The sequence below is a fragment of the Miscanthus floridulus genome, chromosome 1 (genome assembly GCF_019320115.1).
Source record: "Miscanthus floridulus cultivar M001 chromosome 1, ASM1932011v1, whole genome shotgun sequence".
In the NCBI taxonomy this organism is placed as follows: domain Eukaryota; kingdom Viridiplantae; phylum Streptophyta; class Magnoliopsida; order Poales; family Poaceae; genus Miscanthus; species Miscanthus floridulus.
The window spans coordinates 181400810-181418339 of NC_089580.1; the positions used below are offsets into that span (position 1 = coordinate 181400810).

At 45.6% G+C, this 17530-nt stretch overlaps 2 protein-coding genes and 1 pseudogene across 2 annotated transcripts; 2 read left to right on the forward strand and 1 right to left on the reverse strand.

Moving 5' to 3' along the window:
* Positions 1-33: 33 nt before the first annotated feature.
* Positions 34-7069, forward strand: LOC136504268 (probable leucine-rich repeat receptor-like protein kinase At1g35710). Its single transcript, XM_066499134.1, has 11 exons — positions 34-545; positions 1511-1658; positions 2198-2269; positions 5147-5218; positions 5465-5536; positions 5623-5766; positions 5907-5987; positions 6078-6149; positions 6261-6332; positions 6436-6507; positions 6609-7069. Exons 1-11 carry the CDS (start codon positions 449-451, stop codon positions 6697-6699), a joined length of 993 nt encoding a protein of 330 aa, XP_066355231.1. The 5' UTR covers positions 34-448; the 3' UTR covers positions 6700-7069.
* On the reverse strand, positions 2290-4518 carry LOC136510758 (G-type lectin S-receptor-like serine/threonine-protein kinase SD3-1; annotated as a pseudogene).
* A 4319-nt stretch (positions 7070-11388) lies between the features above and the next one.
* On the forward strand, positions 11389-17364 carry LOC136550237 (probable galacturonosyltransferase 14). Its single transcript, XM_066541740.1, has 6 exons — positions 11389-12047; positions 13601-13659; positions 13769-13924; positions 14747-15334; positions 15854-16156; positions 16513-17364. Exons 1-6 carry the CDS (start codon positions 11771-11773, stop codon positions 16810-16812), a joined length of 1683 nt encoding a protein of 560 aa, XP_066397837.1. The 5' UTR covers positions 11389-11770; the 3' UTR covers positions 16813-17364.
* Positions 17365-17530: the final 166 nt, after the last annotated feature.

Consider the following 17530-nt stretch of genomic DNA (forward strand, 5'->3'; position numbering starts at 1 on the left):
GTGAATTTTAAACTATCAGCTGCAGATCGAACGCTTCCTCGTGCGAAGCGATCGTGTGAATTTCCGCCACGGTCCGGCGCCGTTCGGCGGCAATCCACGTCGCTGGTACCGGAGAAGGCGGAGATCCGGTCGGCGAGCACGGCCGCGCCGCGGTGCGCTCCGACCCGACGCAACGACCGGAGTACCGGACCTGCCCAACCCACCGGCGACGCCGCAAGTGAAATCCGCGACCCCGAGCGCCCCTGTGACAGACTGACAGGGTGACTCCGTGACCGTGAGTGCCTACCCGCCGACTCCCACTCGGCCACTCCGAGCCTCCCACGGTCCCACTACGCCACTACCCCATCCCGGTGCGGCGCCACCTTCCCCTTCCGGCACTCCCCTTCTCGTCTCTTATGGTGCCCAGCCTCTCGCTGCGCCACTACTAGCGCACCGTCCCCCCTCATCCATGGCCGCGGCGTCGTTCGCCCGCGCTTTATCTCTCCACCTGCTCCTCCTCTTCCTCCTGGCTGGCCCGGCGCTCGGCAAGACGGTGAAGAGAGACGGTACGTGACTGTTCCTTCTCCCACACCCTCGATCCCGTCCGCGAACTCCTGGCTGCTTACTGCGAGTCGGCGTTTTAGATGAAAGATCGATTCTTTTGTGCGCGTCATTGGAGATCTGAACCCAACCTTCCATCCGGAGCCATGCGTTTCCCTGCTCAGTGGCGCTGAATTGGGCGTCTGTTCTACTGGTACGGCCGCACGGGTAGCATTGGCCTCCCTTGCAGTCACGGGCTCGGCTGTGCATTTCTGAAGACGCGTGATATATAATGTTCTTGCATAATCTCTGGCGCAACACTGTGGGATCTATTTATTAGTATCTCAATTAAGATGTAAATTGGTTTCATATGTGGTAATTTTAGTTTGTATATATAATAGCATATACTCTCCGCAGAATTTGGGCCCAACAATACAAAGGGGTGACTGTTGAGACTTTGTGATTGAGTTGTAACTGAAGTAATGTTCATAAAATCATGACAGTTAACATGCACTATGTAATAAGGGCCTGGAAATGATTCTACAAATGCCGGCGCAGCCATCACAAATTGCGCCAAATGGGCTGTTAGCATAGATGATGCTCTTTTAGTTGTTGTAAGATTCATGTAAATCAAATCGATCTCTAGTACTGTAGGGGTGGCGTGGTCTTCACTTAATTGTGAAACCGCGCACAAAAGTGGGCGTGGCTTGCGCCTGCACAGCCTTGTAAATTGCTCTCCTCTTATCAATGAAAGCCGGTAACGGATCTTTCGAGACAAAAAAACATGCACTATGTAGTGTGCCATTTTTTCGTTCAAAAAAAATAGTGTGTCATTTCCTAGTGCCACCGATGAGTGTTATGGTTCCTGATTGCTCGAGGACTGAGGAGAGTAGTTGTGCTCGGAGGCATTGCTCACAGTTAGCAATGTTTATAAACTGTTCAGTAGGTGCTCGGTGCTTAAGCGCTGGAACTAAAATCTATTTTTATGCAGTGAAAGCATTGAATGAGATCAAATCTTCACTAGGCTGGAGAGTTGTATACTCATGGGTCGGCGATGATCCTTGTGGGCATGGTGATCTACCCCCCTGGTCTGGTGTGACATGTTCTCAGCAAGGGGATTACAGAGTTGTGACAGAGCTGTAAGCACCATTCTGTCATTTTCTTGATTGTACCTTGTCTTGTGGGCTCCTGGCATGCATGAGCATTTGGAAGCTATTTTATGGTTGGAAAGTTTCTTTCCTGAGATAAAAAAAGTGTAAGACTTGAGGCCTCAAAGGTCGTTTTTTTTTGCTCCAACATAGGAGGCCCTTTATCACCTAGAAAATTGAAACGGCTCCTGACCTTGCAAATATTGTCAAAAAACTATTTGGCTACACACATATCTCCATATTGCAGCCATTTGTCATGGCTTTTGTTAAAGCTACCCAAAAGAAAAAGGAAACTGTTGTTAGAACAAGGCAGCATTACCTACTTTCCTACTGCATGGATATTTTTTTCATGGTTGGAAATAAATAAGATACTTTGCAATTTAGCATCTATGACCAATACAAGTGTTCTGGTTATGGATTTCAACTCTATGAATTGCAAGATCATGTTTACTGCTTGTCTGAAGCTTCATGCATCGTCAATCATTTTTACACATACATGCCTGAATGCCATATTGTGTATCTTATTTCAGGGAAGTTTATGCTGTATCAATAGTTGGTCCTTTCCCAACAGCAGTAACTAACCTGTTGGATCTAAGAAGATTGTAAGAACCTTTTCCTTGTCAGTCCCGTTTTATTAATATGTTCGATATTAGCATCTAGGAGGACATGGTTGTTTATGTTTCATGATTATTTGGTATAAACTGATTGGGTTCATGTTCTTCATATACCTGTTGTTAAGTGTCTGTTGGTTTTAAGATAACCATTCAGTGGTAAGATACTAAGACCACACAGGAAGGTATCTGATAGATTTATACTTGAGTAAAATGCACCGGAGGTCCATTAACTTTCGTGGGGATGTCATTTAGGTCCATCAACTTTGAAACTGTATTTTTGGGTTCATGAACTTTTCAAATGATTCACTGCAGGTGCATACCAATTTATTTAACCTTAAATCCAAAGTACATTTGCAGAACCCCCCCTATCTTTCTTTATCTTCTACGCGCTCACCCTTCCTGCTCAACGCACCCGAAAAAACACAACCCGCAAATTCGCCGCCGCCGGCCCCAGTCCTAACGCTGACGCCACGACGCGTGCTGCCGCCGCGGCTGGAGCGGAACGCGACTAGGCTTGTGGTGCGCTGGTCCTGGAGCACGTGGTCGGGCAGACGCAGCGTGAACCTCTCGGTGTCGGCGCCGGTGCCGGTGCCGGTGGTGGCAAACGCTGCGACTGCGAGCGAGTGCCCTGTGGAGTGCGGCGCGGGAACCGTGCGAGTGCGCGGCCAGACTTGGAGCGCAGCGCACGCTTCACGCTGCCGATGCGCATCAGCTCGTCGGTCTCCTCTCTAATGATCCTCTCCTCCTATGTCTCCTCCACGTCAATGACCATCGCAGCAGCCGCCGCTGGCGGCGCGGCTGTGGGCGACGGCAGCTCCTGCGCGGGAGCCACCGGCGGGAGCTGCAGCTCACCCACCTCGTGTACAAGCTGGAGCTCCCCACCCGCAGCGCCAGGGAACCGTAGGAGGCGATGAACGTGGAGCCGGAGGCGTCGTTCCTCGTGCAGGTCAAGAACCCCGACCCGCCCTCCGGCGGCCGCGACGGCGGCAGGTTCCGCGGGCTACAGAGCAAGCGCTGGGCGGCGTTCCCCGCGCACCTGCAGGGCGCGTTCGGCAGCCGACAGTACGCGTCGGCGGACCCGCCGGACCTGCTCAAATACGAGCATGTGCAGGTAGCTGTCCGTTGAAGGTGGAGACGATGCGGAGCATCCGGTTGCCCATGCCCTGGATGGGGAACCACACCACGTTCCTGCATTCGGCGCGGTCGCCGTTGCGGCCGGACGTGAGCTGCGCCATGGCTCATCCTCGGCGTCGTCGGGACGCAGCCGCGGTTGGGCCTCCGGAAGTCCACTGCGCGGAAGTTGGCCGCGTCGGGGCAGCTGCACTGCATGTCCGTGCACACGCCATACGCGCCGCACACCGTCGGGAACGCGCAGTCGTCCGGGAAGAGGCGCGGGACGTCGAACACTGGCGCCCACCCCGTGGGATTCCACTCGTATACCCGGAGGTGCCCGTCGTGCTACAGCCGCATGTACTGCACCGTCCTGGCCCCAACGGCGGGGAGCTGGATGGTTGCCAGCGGCGTGGAAGCAGCAGGCGCCGCCGTGGATCGAACACCGCGAGGCCGCCATTGGCGTACGTCGCGTAGGCGCCAGTGGCCTTGTTGAATCCCAGGTGGTAGTACCGCTGCGGCGGCTTGGTGTCGACGTAGGCGCTGAGGCTGTCGTCGGCGACGGTTAGGTAGAGCAGGCTCACGGACCAGTCAGCGGCGGAGGAGTTGGCGACGAGGCACGTGCCCTGGCGCAGCGACTGCTCGACGAGCAGCGCGTCAGTGGGGTGGTCGAACGACTGCCACACCGTGGCGTTCTGCGCGTCGAGGAGCACCAGGTTGCCGTCGCGGGCGACGACCATCGCGGCCACGGACCGCCCCGCGGTGCCCGCGGATCACACGACGGCGCCACCAGGGGCGGAGCGGAGCACGAGGTTGCCCGCGGCCGTGAGCTCCGCGGACGCGCCCTCCCCGACGGGCTAGCCACGGTTGGCGGACCATACCACCTGCGGGATGCCCGCCACCACGGAGGTCATGAGCCCGCCGCTGTTGCAATAGACGACGGCCACGCCGAGGAGGAACTCGGTGCAGGGCGGCGCCTGGTGGTTGGTGCAGAAGAAGCCGAAGGCGTAAGAGGGCCCCTAGCCGGCAGGGTTGAGCCACAGCAGCGCCGCGCGCGCCACGGAGCCGTCCGCGTACGTGACGTGGTGCGGGAGGGATGCGTCGCAGATCGGGCGGGAGGGGTTGGTCAGGAGTTTGACGTGAGGATAATTGTGGCGATGTGACGCGTTTTATAGCGGAGGCAGAGCATGTAGGAGCACCGCGCGGTGGCGGTGGCGGGCGCGCAGCGGGATTCGCGGTGTCGGCACGGCGCACCGCGTGCGACTGCGACAGGGCGTAGAAGATAAAGAAAGGTAGGGGGTTTTCTGCAAATGTACTTTGGATTTAAGGTTAAATAAATGGGTATGGACCTGCAGTGAACCATTTTAAAAGTTCATGGACCCAAAAATACAGTTTCAAAGTTGATGGACCTAAATGACACCCCCACGAAAGTTAATAGACCTCCGGTGCATTTTACTCTTTATACTTTATTGTAAAAAGAAGCATTGAAGTTCCATGTCTGCTGCGCTATGTCCCTGAGTTTGGAGAGATCATTTGCCGCAAGGGAAAGCTAGATTTACCCCTAAACTATCATCACTTAATAACTTAACTATGCCAGCTTCTGTTTTGTTTATTTCTCTGAGTTGCACTTTTATTTTCTGTCAAAAAAATATCACTAATTGACGGCGGTCTTATTATTGAATGACCTTGTGAAGGGCTGCAGTAGAACAACTTTATGACTATGACCAGTATGTAACTTAATTATCCAATTAATAGGGATCTCCACAATAACAAGTTGACAGGGCCAATTCCCCCGCAGATTGGACGGTTGAAACATCTCAGGATATTGTAAGTATGGATTATCTTTGTGCATACTGAGTATATGCTTTCAGGTCAAGATGTTTGCACTTTAGAGCATTTCAGTTCTTGCGACATTGAACATAAGTCTCTTTATTCTCTGCAATACTCCAATGTCCTCGGATAATGATAACCCTTGAATCAATGCTTCACCAATGCTACTTTCTTGCACTTTGAGTCCATGGCTAATTTGAGTATAGTTGCTCATCATCTAAGCAAGTGTTCTTGTAAACTTAGGAACCTGAGGTGGAATAAGCTTCAAGATGTGCTTCCACCTGAAATTGGTGAACTGAAGAAACTGACACACTTGTAAGTTCATTTTTAGAATGTACTTAGTTATGTGGATAGATAAATGTTCACTTTTGATTTCTCTAAGTGTTATTGGGAATTTTTAGGTATTTGAGCTTCAATAACTTCAAAGGCGAGATTCCAGTGGAGCTTGCAAACCTGCCAGAACTTCGTTATCTGTATCTTCATGAGAACCGCTTCACTGGGCGAATTCCCCCTGAACTTGGAACTCTAAAGAACCTACGTCACCTGTAAACATCCTACTTGATTCCTTCTATTTCTTGTTCACCTTTAGAACGAAAACCAAGTCATATTTACTACCTCAATTATAACCATCCTGGTTTGTGAGATGCCGTGGACTTGTGGCAAATAATAAATTCTCCTTTTGCAGTGACGTTGGCAACAACCACCTGACAGGCACTCTCAGGGATTTTATCGGCAACGGGAATGGCTTCCCTTCCCTGAGAAATCTGTATGTGAAAATATAACATGCTACCAAATTCATCCTTCTCTCGTGAATGGTGAGTGCTGTCTTTGCTGATTGCTGAGTTTTGTCTGTCAGATACCTTAACAACAATGAATTGACTGGTGTGCTGCCAGATCAGATTGCAAATTTGACAAACCTTGAGATTTTGTAAGTCTTCTCTGAAGCCGAAGATTTTATTGCATTAAGACCTGTCATCATATTTTTCCCTTGAAAAATAAGGAATACTGGATCGTCTGATCATCCTTATACCTTCTTCAGGCACTTGTCCAATAATAAGATGATCGGATCAATATCGCCCAAGCTAGTTCACATTCCAAGGCTGATCTATTTGTGAGTCTCAGTGCTTAAACCTTGTCTGAATTCTATATGGGAGGAAGGGTCATTTAGTGTTCTTTTGGTTCTGATGTTCTTATATTACAATGTTTTGTGGCAGGTACTTGGACAATAACAACTTCATTGGGAGGATACCCGAAGGGTTATACAGGCATCCATTTCTGAAGGAGCTGTAAGTTGGCTTCAGAATCTCAATTATATATTATTTTCAGAAAGATTTTCATTTTACTTCTACTTTACATTTATTGAAGTACATATATGCCCTTGCTGCAGGTACATCGAAGGAAATCACTTCAGACCAGGAACCAGATCAAAAGGAACACACAAGGTGCTGGAATTGCCTGATGCTGACATTTTAGTTTAGCAAGCTCGTTTGGGGGACCTGAGGTCTTGGCGTCCTGCAGTAGACTACTGCCCATACCACGATTGTTTTTAGGGCATATATGTAGCTTTTGTTTGTCACTGCACTGTTCAGTGACAAATTTACATTTGAAAAAAGCCTCTTGCAAAAAAGAGAAAAAAACAGTGGATAGTAGAGGCCACTGTCACACTGCCGACATTATTAGATGAGTGTACAGGAGGTATTGTTTACCCTGTATCTTTGCTGTATGATGGAGATGCTCGTCAGATGTAACGCCAGCACATCGCATGGCACCGACAGTCCTGGTACAACCAGTGGCCAATGATATTTTTTGTTACACGCTGGGCATGGTCTGGCCTTTTTTGGAAGCAAATTTGGTGCCACCAACACTTGAAAGCGTTGGCATGTGGGGAAGAGAATCTGCTAATACCAGCGACCTGTTAAACGATTGTAAATTTCCAGCCAGAACAGTATTTTTCTCTCACACCAAACTAGCCCGCAGTAATAATTACGATCGTTTCAGCCTCAGGCTGGATCTGCCAAAAAAAACAAAGATCAGGCAGAATAACTGCATTCCAGACATGTTCTCCATTTATGAACAAATATTGGGTGGACTCAGGAGAAGTCAAGGCAGTGCATGCGGTCGAGGAAAATAAGTAATAACTGAAAGGAACTAGAGCCTTTTTTTGCTAAAGAAACAGAAACTAGGGCGTTTTGTGGCGCACATAGCACCATGTCTTCTACAAACTTGGGCTCAGAAGATCCAATTGTTCATATGCTGGGCAGTTTGATTGGATGATTGTTGCAGCAAAGAATACTGTCCAGGTCACATGCGTTTCTACACCATTTATAACTTTAACAATATTACCTTCGTTGTTAGTGGTCCATGCTGCCTTTTCGGTATTCTGTTCCCTTCTGAACTCCCACTGTTGTATCATGATTATTGCATTCCAAGAAATTGGATGCATCTCAGAATCCATGTCCGAATTGATGATGTCGCCACAGTTGCAAATGTCTTGACCTCCATGTAGTATTTTATCCAAATTCTGAAGCTGAATACACCATATGGCAGATTGTGCTTTCATCCTGCACAATTTCAATTTTAACTTTTTTTCTCTCGATCACACAAAAGATTTGCGCGTCTTAGTATTAAGGTAGAAAAATATTCGGTAGAACATGCCTTCTGACGCTTTAGGAGGTCAATAAAGATTTATATAGAAGCTCAGACCCTCTTTAGTGTACTGTAAGCTAGGTTGTTATATTAGACAGAGTTCGACCCCAATTTGCGGCGTTGGGAAAGAGGCCTACGCCCTAGCTGCCTGACGGCGACGAACCGTTGTACCAATTTCTCTTATTGCTTTCCGAACTCGAAATATACCAAATGCCCCATTCTATGGTTGTGGCAGAACTGAAGAGTCGCTATCTGCCCAAATGGTCCAGTCCTCCGACTCCCTCGCAAATCCGGTGCTAACATTTTTTTGCCGGATCGAGAGTTGTGAGTCAGGCAGGCTTGGAGCTGCCCAAGGCACATGGAGGACAGGCATCTTTGTTTGGGCAATGGCATAATTGTCAAGCACACAGGGGGCAATCGCTTGATGTGCAAAGACCTAAGCCTAGCTTAAAAAATATGAACAAAACCGTAAGCCAATGCCATGCTACAGTGCACAGGCTTGTGGTGCACTCTGGCCTCGTTGTTTTGTCACCAAACACCAGCAGCGAGGCACAACCAACCAAAGCCTGGACACGGCCAGTCCGGCGCTGGGAGATGCGAGCGAGCCTGATCCCCACAGCCGTCGCCCGTCAATCCGGCGATCAAGATAACCCAGCCGTTTGGATATTGCTCTGGGTCCACACGAGAAAAATCGAGGGATGAGGAGGTTTGGTAGGGCTCGATCGATCGATCGATCGTGGAGCTGTTTGGGTAATATACTAGCTGCGATTACAAAATAATCTAGTGCTGTAGTACGAAGCAGGAGACAATCAAAGTGTCTTTTTTATGAACAGATACCATAATTCTTTGCCTATCTTCAGCTCTACTGCCCCTGCTTGGCTGCTTCTCCTCGTCACTCGTGACTTCGTCAGTCATCAGTTGGTGGTGGTGGCAAGACCAGGTACCAACCCGAGGCCACCAAAACCACCACCACCGAACCAAACGGCCGGCCTCCCCGACAAGGAGGCATATTGAATTCAGTCCATGTCATTGCTAAAAGCACTCCGTTTGATTGATCCACAGCTTTGTTTTTCCCCCTCGGCCCTCCCCAAAAGAACTAAAAAGTTCACTGAAAAGTGAAAACAAGGGACCCAACCCAAGTCCCTAGCACAGATCTGCTCTGCTCAACATTGCCGGGACCCGCGGGAGCTCATCCACTACCTGCAGCCTGCAGGTATTAGGGTAGAGACCACATTTATATATTTATATTAACCGGATAGACTAGCCTAGCCATTTGAATGTTTTCATTCACGATGAAGGCTTCTTTCCCTAAAGTTTAATCTCTATCACAAAGTAAGTTTGGACACATATATGAAAATTTAAATATAGATTAAAAAATAACTAATTGCACAGATTACAACTACTTTGCGAGACAAATTTTTTAAGCCTAATTAGTTCATGATTTGATAACGTGTTGCTCCAGTAACATATGCTAATAATGGATTAATTAGGCTTAATAAATTTATCTTACGGATTACTGAGGACTTGCGTAAATTATTTTATTATTATTGTCCGAACACTCTAATATAACATCCACATATGATACCCAATGTAACATACCTAAACTTTAAACTTTAGCGCCCTGGATTTAATCAGCACGGAACTTATAGAGCGGGCACGAGTCTAGAAGCCAGAAAGAGGCAGAATGCAGCAACTGGCGTGCCTTGGGGTGCCATTAGCGGCAATAAAAATAAGCCAAACGGCGCTGTATTTTAAGCCGTGAGCACGTGGCTAGCCCGCCGGTGCGAGGAGCGGCCAGATCTGGGTGCTAGGAAATGGAGGAACATGCACTCCGTAGTCTGCACCCATCAACCCTACCTCTACCTGCAATTAGCAGTAATATCTCGCAAGTGCTATTTTTCTAAAACGAGATGAAAATATCTGCTCCATTCTTTTTTATTTGTTCTTTTCCCGTATTTGTGTGCCACAACCACTAGTAGAAATGTAGAATAGACATAGACGTGCAGTCATGTAGGCGTCACTTCTTCACAGAATCACAGGAGGCATCAAGCATGGACCATCTTGTATGCATGGGTGGGCACTAGGCACCTGCACTGCGTAACAGCTGTGGGCAGAGGGACGACCGGACGAGGCATGCACGGCAATTACTCGTAATCAAACCCGATCGTTTCCCATGATTTTATTTACTCCTATATATTGGCCCCATTCATTTAGCTAAAAAAATAAATTAAAATATTATTTCTGCTGATTTATCGTTAGAGAAAAATACTGATTCAACTAAAAAAAATAAGTTAAAAAGTACAAATTATAACACAAGAAAAAGGATCATTGAGAAAACGAAATGCTTCTGCAGCACACTAGCAGCAACTGGTTAAATCTGCCGGGTAAAATATATAGACTGACCGGCACAAATCTTAGGTAACAAGTTCCCTAAACATCGGTGATGACGATTGGCAGCCTCGACCGGTGCGAGCTTGCTGGAGGTCAACTTGAGCTCTTCCCGGGCGCAGCTGGAGCGTAATCTGTCGGTGCGAAAGATGCTCAACGTGTTTTCGTTTTCGTTTTCGTTTCCGTTTCTTTCTCTCAACAACAACCATCGCATTTTTTTCGCAGTGATGGGGAGTTTCTGTACGATTTATTCATTAATTTAAAATCGGCCATTACTCGGATACTAATGGCCGCGCAATATATACATATGGACGTTTCTTTCCTTCAGTGGTCGATGAGGGATCGCTGTCAGGTGAGTCAATTTGACAGCTTCCAAGCTTCGATTGCTTAGTTCCACCTGCTCACACTGTCTCCGTTGGCGTTCCTCTCTTTCTACAGGACTCAAGTTGGGTCACTCAACCGTTGGTTTCTTCTCGGCCTAGTGCTACAAAACGTCCAGCCTCCAAAAGGTTGAGTCAACACGATTATGAGCTGTTTCACTTGTTGTTGCAATAGTATAATGTTGCCTTCACTAATACTATGACACAATACACCAATGTAAAACTTTTAACCTATTATTATACATGCAGTGTGTATTTAGTAAGACGAGTAAGGATAACATCTAATGCGATCACCAATACCTCGTTATTTACATACAATATGCCAAACATCTTGATACTCAGCAACCTCAAAAAGAGAATAATAAAAAAAATCTAACTATAAATTGTGAGAGGATTGATAAAAAGGATCATGAATTAAAGCAAAAAACCGAAAGAGTGTTTATATATACTAGTAATATACTCTAGTCTAACAAAATCCATTTGTTAAGAAGTCAAATAATTTTAAATCTAACTAGATCTATACAAAAAAGTCACTGACATTTATGATATTGAATTATTAAAACTAATTGTAAAAGTATATTTTTAGTATATCTATTCGAAGTTATAGATGTTAATAATATTTTTATAAATTTAGTTAAACTTAAGTAAGTCTGACTCAATTCAAATCTAGAATTGTATTTTTTGAAACAGAGTGAGTAGAAACGAAAAAAGAAAGAAAGAAAGAAAGAGAAAGACAGTGGGAGCAACCAAACAAAATGCTCCGCTGTTGTCTCTCTCTTGTTTCTCCTCCGGGACGGAAGAGAGAGAGGGAGAGTGGGAGGAGGGAAGGGGGGAAGCAAGCGAGACGGGAGCAGAGCATAGCCCCATAGCCGGCCATCGCCTAGCCGCCCGGCTCCCGGAAGAGAAATCAAATCCCCAATCCCTCGCCCCCAAAATCCCCTGGGGATTCGCCGATAGGCCCCCGCGCCGCCCGGTATTTGCATCGCACGCGGCGACGCGCATTGCTATTTCCTATTAGTATCATCCGTGCGATTAGCATGTCTCTGCCCAATGCCACCGCCTCGCCGCCGCCGTCGCCGGAACCCTAGGCCGCCGGACTCGGAGCTCCCGTCGGCGGGGGAGGGGGAGGGGGAGGATGCAGCTGCGGATCTCGCCGAGCATGCGCAGCATCACCATCTCCAGCAGCAATGGCGTCGTCGACTCCATGAAGGTGCGCGTCGCGCCGCAGCCGCCCCCGCCGCCGCCGCCGCCGCACGGGGCCGCCCGGCGCGGTGGGGGAGGGGGAGGGGGATGGTACTGGCGCGCGGTCGCGTTCCCTGTCGTCGTGGCGCTCGGCTGCCTCCTGCCCTTCGCCTTCATCCTCGCCGCCGTCCCCGCGCTCGAGGCAGGCGGAAGCAAGTGCTCCTCCGTCGGTAAGATGGACGGCTGCGATCTCTTGGCGTTTTTTTCTTTCTTTCTGGGTTTGGTTTCTTCGGGTTGGGTTGTTGATTTGGTGCGTTTGGGGAGGTAAACCTTGGATCTCAGCGCTCTTGGCATAGGATTTCGCGGTGTCGGTGGGAATGTGGTAATGTACGAATGCTTCTCCGAGAACGTGTGATTTGTTCGCGTACGAGCTTCAGATTCAAGGTCTCAGGCGTGGGCGATCTTATTTGTTTGATGTGCTGATTTGAACTGAAATAGATAGAGTTGACGATTTGGGTTTATGATTCAGTTTCCAGGTGAGTAGATTTGTGGATTTTAGGCATATAATTTCCTTGCATTGGTCGAAATGTAGTTTTTCAAGCCATCACTTTGGTTAGGATTAAGGGACTGGATTTACTCCTATCAGCTGCAGTGTTAGCTTTGGAAGAGCTTTTTTATTGTAGTTTTGAGCTGAGTCTTGCAAGACTGTAGCAAAAACCATACTATGATCCTTGAAAAATACTATCAGTCCTTCCCTATATACCGATCAGATGTTTCAACTCTGAACTGGGTACCTGTTCATCTGGACTCTAAAATCTTAGGTAGCTGATTGTTTGGGCATCAAGGATGGATATATAAGCTATAGGGATATAACTAAGCCCTTGATGTGCCTGGCTAAATGATTAATTGTAGGCAAAAGTGCTCCACTTCTGCACCTGGCCAGCTGATTACTTTTAGATAAACGTGCTCCACTTCCCTGTGTACCAGTCATAAGAAGTTATGCTGAAGCCGTTCCTAGATTTGTGCAAAATACTGGAACTTCAGTTTTGGTACTTTAATAAGTACCTCATTTGCCATACCCTAGGGAGTAGGGATATTTGTCCTAATAGCCTAAGCAAAATAATTTGGGGCTGGGCACTTGAGGTTCAGGCAATCAGCATTGATTGATGGTATGAAATGTGACTTGATAGCCCCTGCAAAGACAAATAGGTATCATGGGTTTGTGAAATATTTGGCAGATCGTTCTTGATTTCTGTGTGTAAAGTTTGGTTGTCATAAGCTCTCTACTTGGGTCATGTTCTTCTGTAAGCTGCTGATACAATGAGATAATTGGTTTTGCTCATGCTTCAAGGTCTTCTGGTATGGAATTAGTATTATTTACTCCCTCTAACTCCAAATGTAAGTTTAGGACAATGGCACAGTCTTAATGTTCTTTCACTTGTTTTTTTTTAATAAAAAAGCTATGCAGATTCTAAACTGTAAAAGATAAATATAAGTATTTTCCATGATGAATCTACAATCTAGTAACGTCAACCATGCTTTGTGAATCTATGTAACTTTTCATCATACATTGATGGGCCAAGTAAAATATAAGTCTGACCAATAGAATCCTAGAATGACCTACATTTGGGATTGGGGGTAGTACTTTTGCTTTTTTACTGTAGAACCCCCGGGTTGCATGGGTGCTTTATCACGGTTAGCTTATTTCTTTGCACGGAACTGACATTTTGTATTACATCTCATAGTTTGTGTGTTTTGTAACCTTTGTAATCCTGTTTTACAGATTGCTTGGGGAGGCGAATAGGGCCTAGTTTCCTTGGTAGGCAGGGGGGTGATTCTACAGTGAGTTACTAAACTCCTTGTACTTTTCTTTGAGCAACTCATGACTCTTTGTTTACCCTTTTTCATAGAGACAACAATTTATTTACCGCTTCTTACTCAATATTAACAGAGGCTGGTGCAAGATCTGTATAGAATTTTTGATCAAGTTAACAATGAGGAATTCCCATCCAATGAAAAGTTACCAGAATCATTCAGGGATTTTCTTTTGGAGATGAAGGATAACCATTATGATGCTAGAACATTTGCCGTTAGGTTGAAAGCTACGGTACGGAACTAACTTGCCTTTTTTGATTCACACTGTTGCATTGGAATTTTTGAAAGTTATAGTGCTGCATGAGCAACCTTTTAAAGCAAAACTGAATTGGTTTTTGTGATGTGTATTTGGAAGACCCCAATTCGATATGGACATACATATTGATTTTGGGCACTCAAATAATCCATATCACATTTTCTACTAATTAAACATAACAAAAATCCATTGATTATGAACAAGAATGGCATGTACATGAGAATGGCAGCCTATTCTGTGACAATATGCAATTATTGATGCTTTTTGGCATCTGGAGTTAGCATGTACTCTCTAAATTCTGCCTCGTCTTTGGCATTCCTGTTATGTCTTTGCCGCTGGAGTTATATCGCGTTCTGTTTCTGGTGCCTTAGCTCTGAGTCAGAGTTTCAGGCATCCGTCTAGTTTTGCCTGGGTGTAGGTCTTAAACCTTCTGTTGTCTTTCTATCATCTTCCAAAAACTCTGTATTTCCGTTATGCTGTTAATGGAAATGAGACTTTTCTTGGGTGGAAAAGAAATACAGGGCATGATCACTAAAAAAACTAGAGTTGCAGAAGTATTTCACAATTGTGTAAGTGAATCTATACATTTTCTGGGAGCTAACGTACAATTGTGTATTGCTCCTGGATATGTAATTGGTCATCCTTTTCAGCATTCGGTTCCCATCTCTGTGTAATTGTGTATTGCTGCTTTGTTGTACACTGCTTAATAAAATATTGACCTTTGGCCTTAGCTCCTGATTAGGTGCTTTAGAGCACTATTGTGGTTTATAACATTTATTCTTATTACTTATATTGCAGATGGAAAGCATGGATAAGGAGGTAAAGAGGTCAAGGTTGGCAGAACAGCTGTATAAACATTATGCTGCAACTGCTATTCCCAAAGGAATCCATTGCTTGTCTCTGCGCCTTACTGATGAATACTCCTCAAATGCTCATGCACGGAAACAGTTACCGCCACCAGAACTATTACCTTTGCTTTCTGATAATTCCTTCCAACATTATATTCTAGCCAGTGATAACATTCTTGCTGCTTCAGTTGTTGTCAGCTCCACTGTACGATCTTCCTCAGTGCCCGAGAAAGTAGTCTTCCATGTTATTACTGATAAGAAAACATATCCTGGGATGCATTCATGGTTTGCTCTTAATTCCATATCTCCTGCAATAGTTGAAGTAAAAGGTGTTCACCAGTTTGACTGGCTGACAAGAGAAAATGTCCCGGTACTAGAGGCTATAGAAAACCATCGTGGAGTTAGAAATCACTATCATGGAGATCATGGTACAGTTTCCAGCGCAAGTGACAATCCTAGGGTGCTTGCTTCAAAGTTGCAGGCTCGGAGCCCCAAATACATATCCCTGCTGAACCATCTCCGCATTTATTTGCCTGAGGTGCCTTGCCATTGGCTTTTATCTGTTGCACTTCCTTTTTTTACCGGTTTATTTAAGCATTTCATATTGATGTGTCCACCAGATTCCATCGCCATGCTTTCTAGCATATCTTTATGGTAGGGCATTAGGTTGTTTAGGTGATTGTCTCCAAGGCTCCTGATTAAGTGAGCTTGGAAAACGTCACACCGCATGCTTTCTTTCATAGAACAGAGGTTTAGTTCTCTTTCTATATCCGATTCAAATGAAGATATTCAAACGTGATTCTTTTTTGTCAGGATCCTTATCACGTGTTGATTGTGCACTTTTGCTTGCTGCTAATGCGCTGAGCTGTTATATTCCGCCACTTCTTTTTAGTTTCCATTACCCTTTTCCCAATTCTAGTAATAATTGAGTTGCACTTACCATACAATACAGCTTCAAAGCTAGCTTATACTTATATTCTGTAGCAAAGATTGTGAAATTTGTAATGTAGACTTTGTACATCTTTATAACCTGATCCATTCACTTTTCTTCATCCAGCTCTTTCCCAACCTCAACAAGGTGGTCTTCCTCGATGATGACATTGTTGTTCAGCGTGACTTGTCACCCCTTTGGGCGATCAATCTTGAAGGGAAGGTGAATGGAGCTGTGGAAACATGCAGAGGGGAAGACAGCTGGGTGATGTCTAAGCGTTTCAGGACGTATTTCAACTTCTCGCATCCCGTGATAGCTCGGAGTCTTGACCCAGATGAATGTGCTTGGGCATATGGTATGAATATATTTGATCTGGCAGCTTGGAGGAAGACAAACATCAGGGATACATATCATTTCTGGTTGAAGGAGGTAATGCATTTTACACCGACAAGGATATCCATTTCCCAGTCTTACTCTATGTTTCATAGTTCATTGACTATGTTTCTGAACTGAAATCATTCTGGTATTTTTGCATGCAGACTCTGTACTATGTACAGTGTTCCAAAATCTTAAAAAGAAACCTTGATTCAACATTCTTGTGTAAATGTAAAAAGTGATTTTCCTTTTCTGCTACCTGGCTTTGGTCACCATGCGCTTATATATTCTTCCAGGCATAGAAAATTATAAATAATTAAAAAAAACCATAGTTAACTACTACCTAAAACATGATAAGAGTTGTTGGTTACCATTATTTGTCTTCACATTAATTTAAATCTCTTTTGCAGAATCTAAAATCTGGTCTTACACTCTGGAAATTTGGTACTTTACCACCCGCCCTTATAGCATTTAGGGGTCATGTGCATGGCATAGACCCATCATGGCACCTGCTTGGCTTAGGATACCAAGACAAGACAGATATTGAGAGTGTCAGGAGGGCTGCAGTGATACATTACAATGGCCAGTGCAAGCCATGGCTAGACATTGCTTTTAAGAACCTTCAACCATTTTGGACAAAGCATGTAAACTACTCCAACGACTTTGTTAGAAACTGCCATATTTTGGAGCCTCAGCGTGTCAAGGAGTGACTTGCAGCAAATGCTGGACACAGCGAGGGAGTACAGTTTATGATTCGTTTGTTGGCTGGAGAGGCTGATTGCTGCTGGATAAATATACTGGTTAATCAAGAAAGCAACCAGCATTCAATACAACTGACCATCCCCTGCGAAAACTGGCATTCAAATACCTCAGGAGTTTTCATCTGTATCATAGGGGAACACAATTCTTACAATCTGTATCATACTAGTGCATCCTTCTTTTCCATACTGTAACTGCGCAAAAGGAACTCTGGGACTGATCCTTTGTCACAGAATAACTCAGAAGGCTAGAAGATTCAATGTTTGGTTGATCAAGACGAAGAAAGGAGGCGGATATTATGAGGTGGCAAGTTTATATGCTTTCCATCCATCCATTTAATTCTTTTTATACTTGTCATTGAAATTTTGTCCTGGTAGTTTTGTGATTGCTTTGGTAGGTTGGAGATGATTGTAGTAGAGATGCCATTGTTTGTGGAGTAACCTACAGGATATTGTTACAATTGTTGACATACTAAAGATGTGCAGATAATTCTTTGAAGAGTATTTGCGCTGAACTGTGAGAAATAGAGATCCAGATTCACTGAACAAAGTTTACGTCACTTCCATGGTTGAGCCTATCGAGAGACAGGGCTGGAACAAGGAACGCAACGCTGTTTCAGTGTTTCTTTTATATCGGAACGCCACAATGTTGCTTGTCGGCAGCTTGTAA

Coding starts and splice junctions, on each gene's coding strand:
- LOC136504268 (XM_066499134.1), top strand. CDS start 449: ATGGCCGCGGCGTCGTTCGCCCGCGCTTTATCTCTCCACCTGCTCCTC. Junction 1,659..2,197: donor TACAGAGTTGTGACAGAGCT/GTAAGCACCATT, acceptor ATCTTATTTCAG/GGAAGTTTATGCTGTATCAA. Junction 6,333..6,435: donor ATTCCAAGGCTGATCTATTT/GTGAGTCTCAGT, acceptor GTTTTGTGGCAG/GTACTTGGACAATAACAACT.
- LOC136550237 (XM_066541740.1), top strand. CDS start 11,771: ATGCAGCTGCGGATCTCGCCGAGCATGCGCAGCATCACCATCTCCAGC. Junction 12,048..13,600: donor AAGCAAGTGCTCCTCCGTCG/GTAAGATGGACG, acceptor CCTGTTTTACAG/ATTGCTTGGGGAGGCGAATA. Junction 16,157..16,512: donor ATCATTTCTGGTTGAAGGAG/GTAATGCATTTT, acceptor TCTCTTTTGCAG/AATCTAAAATCTGGTCTTAC.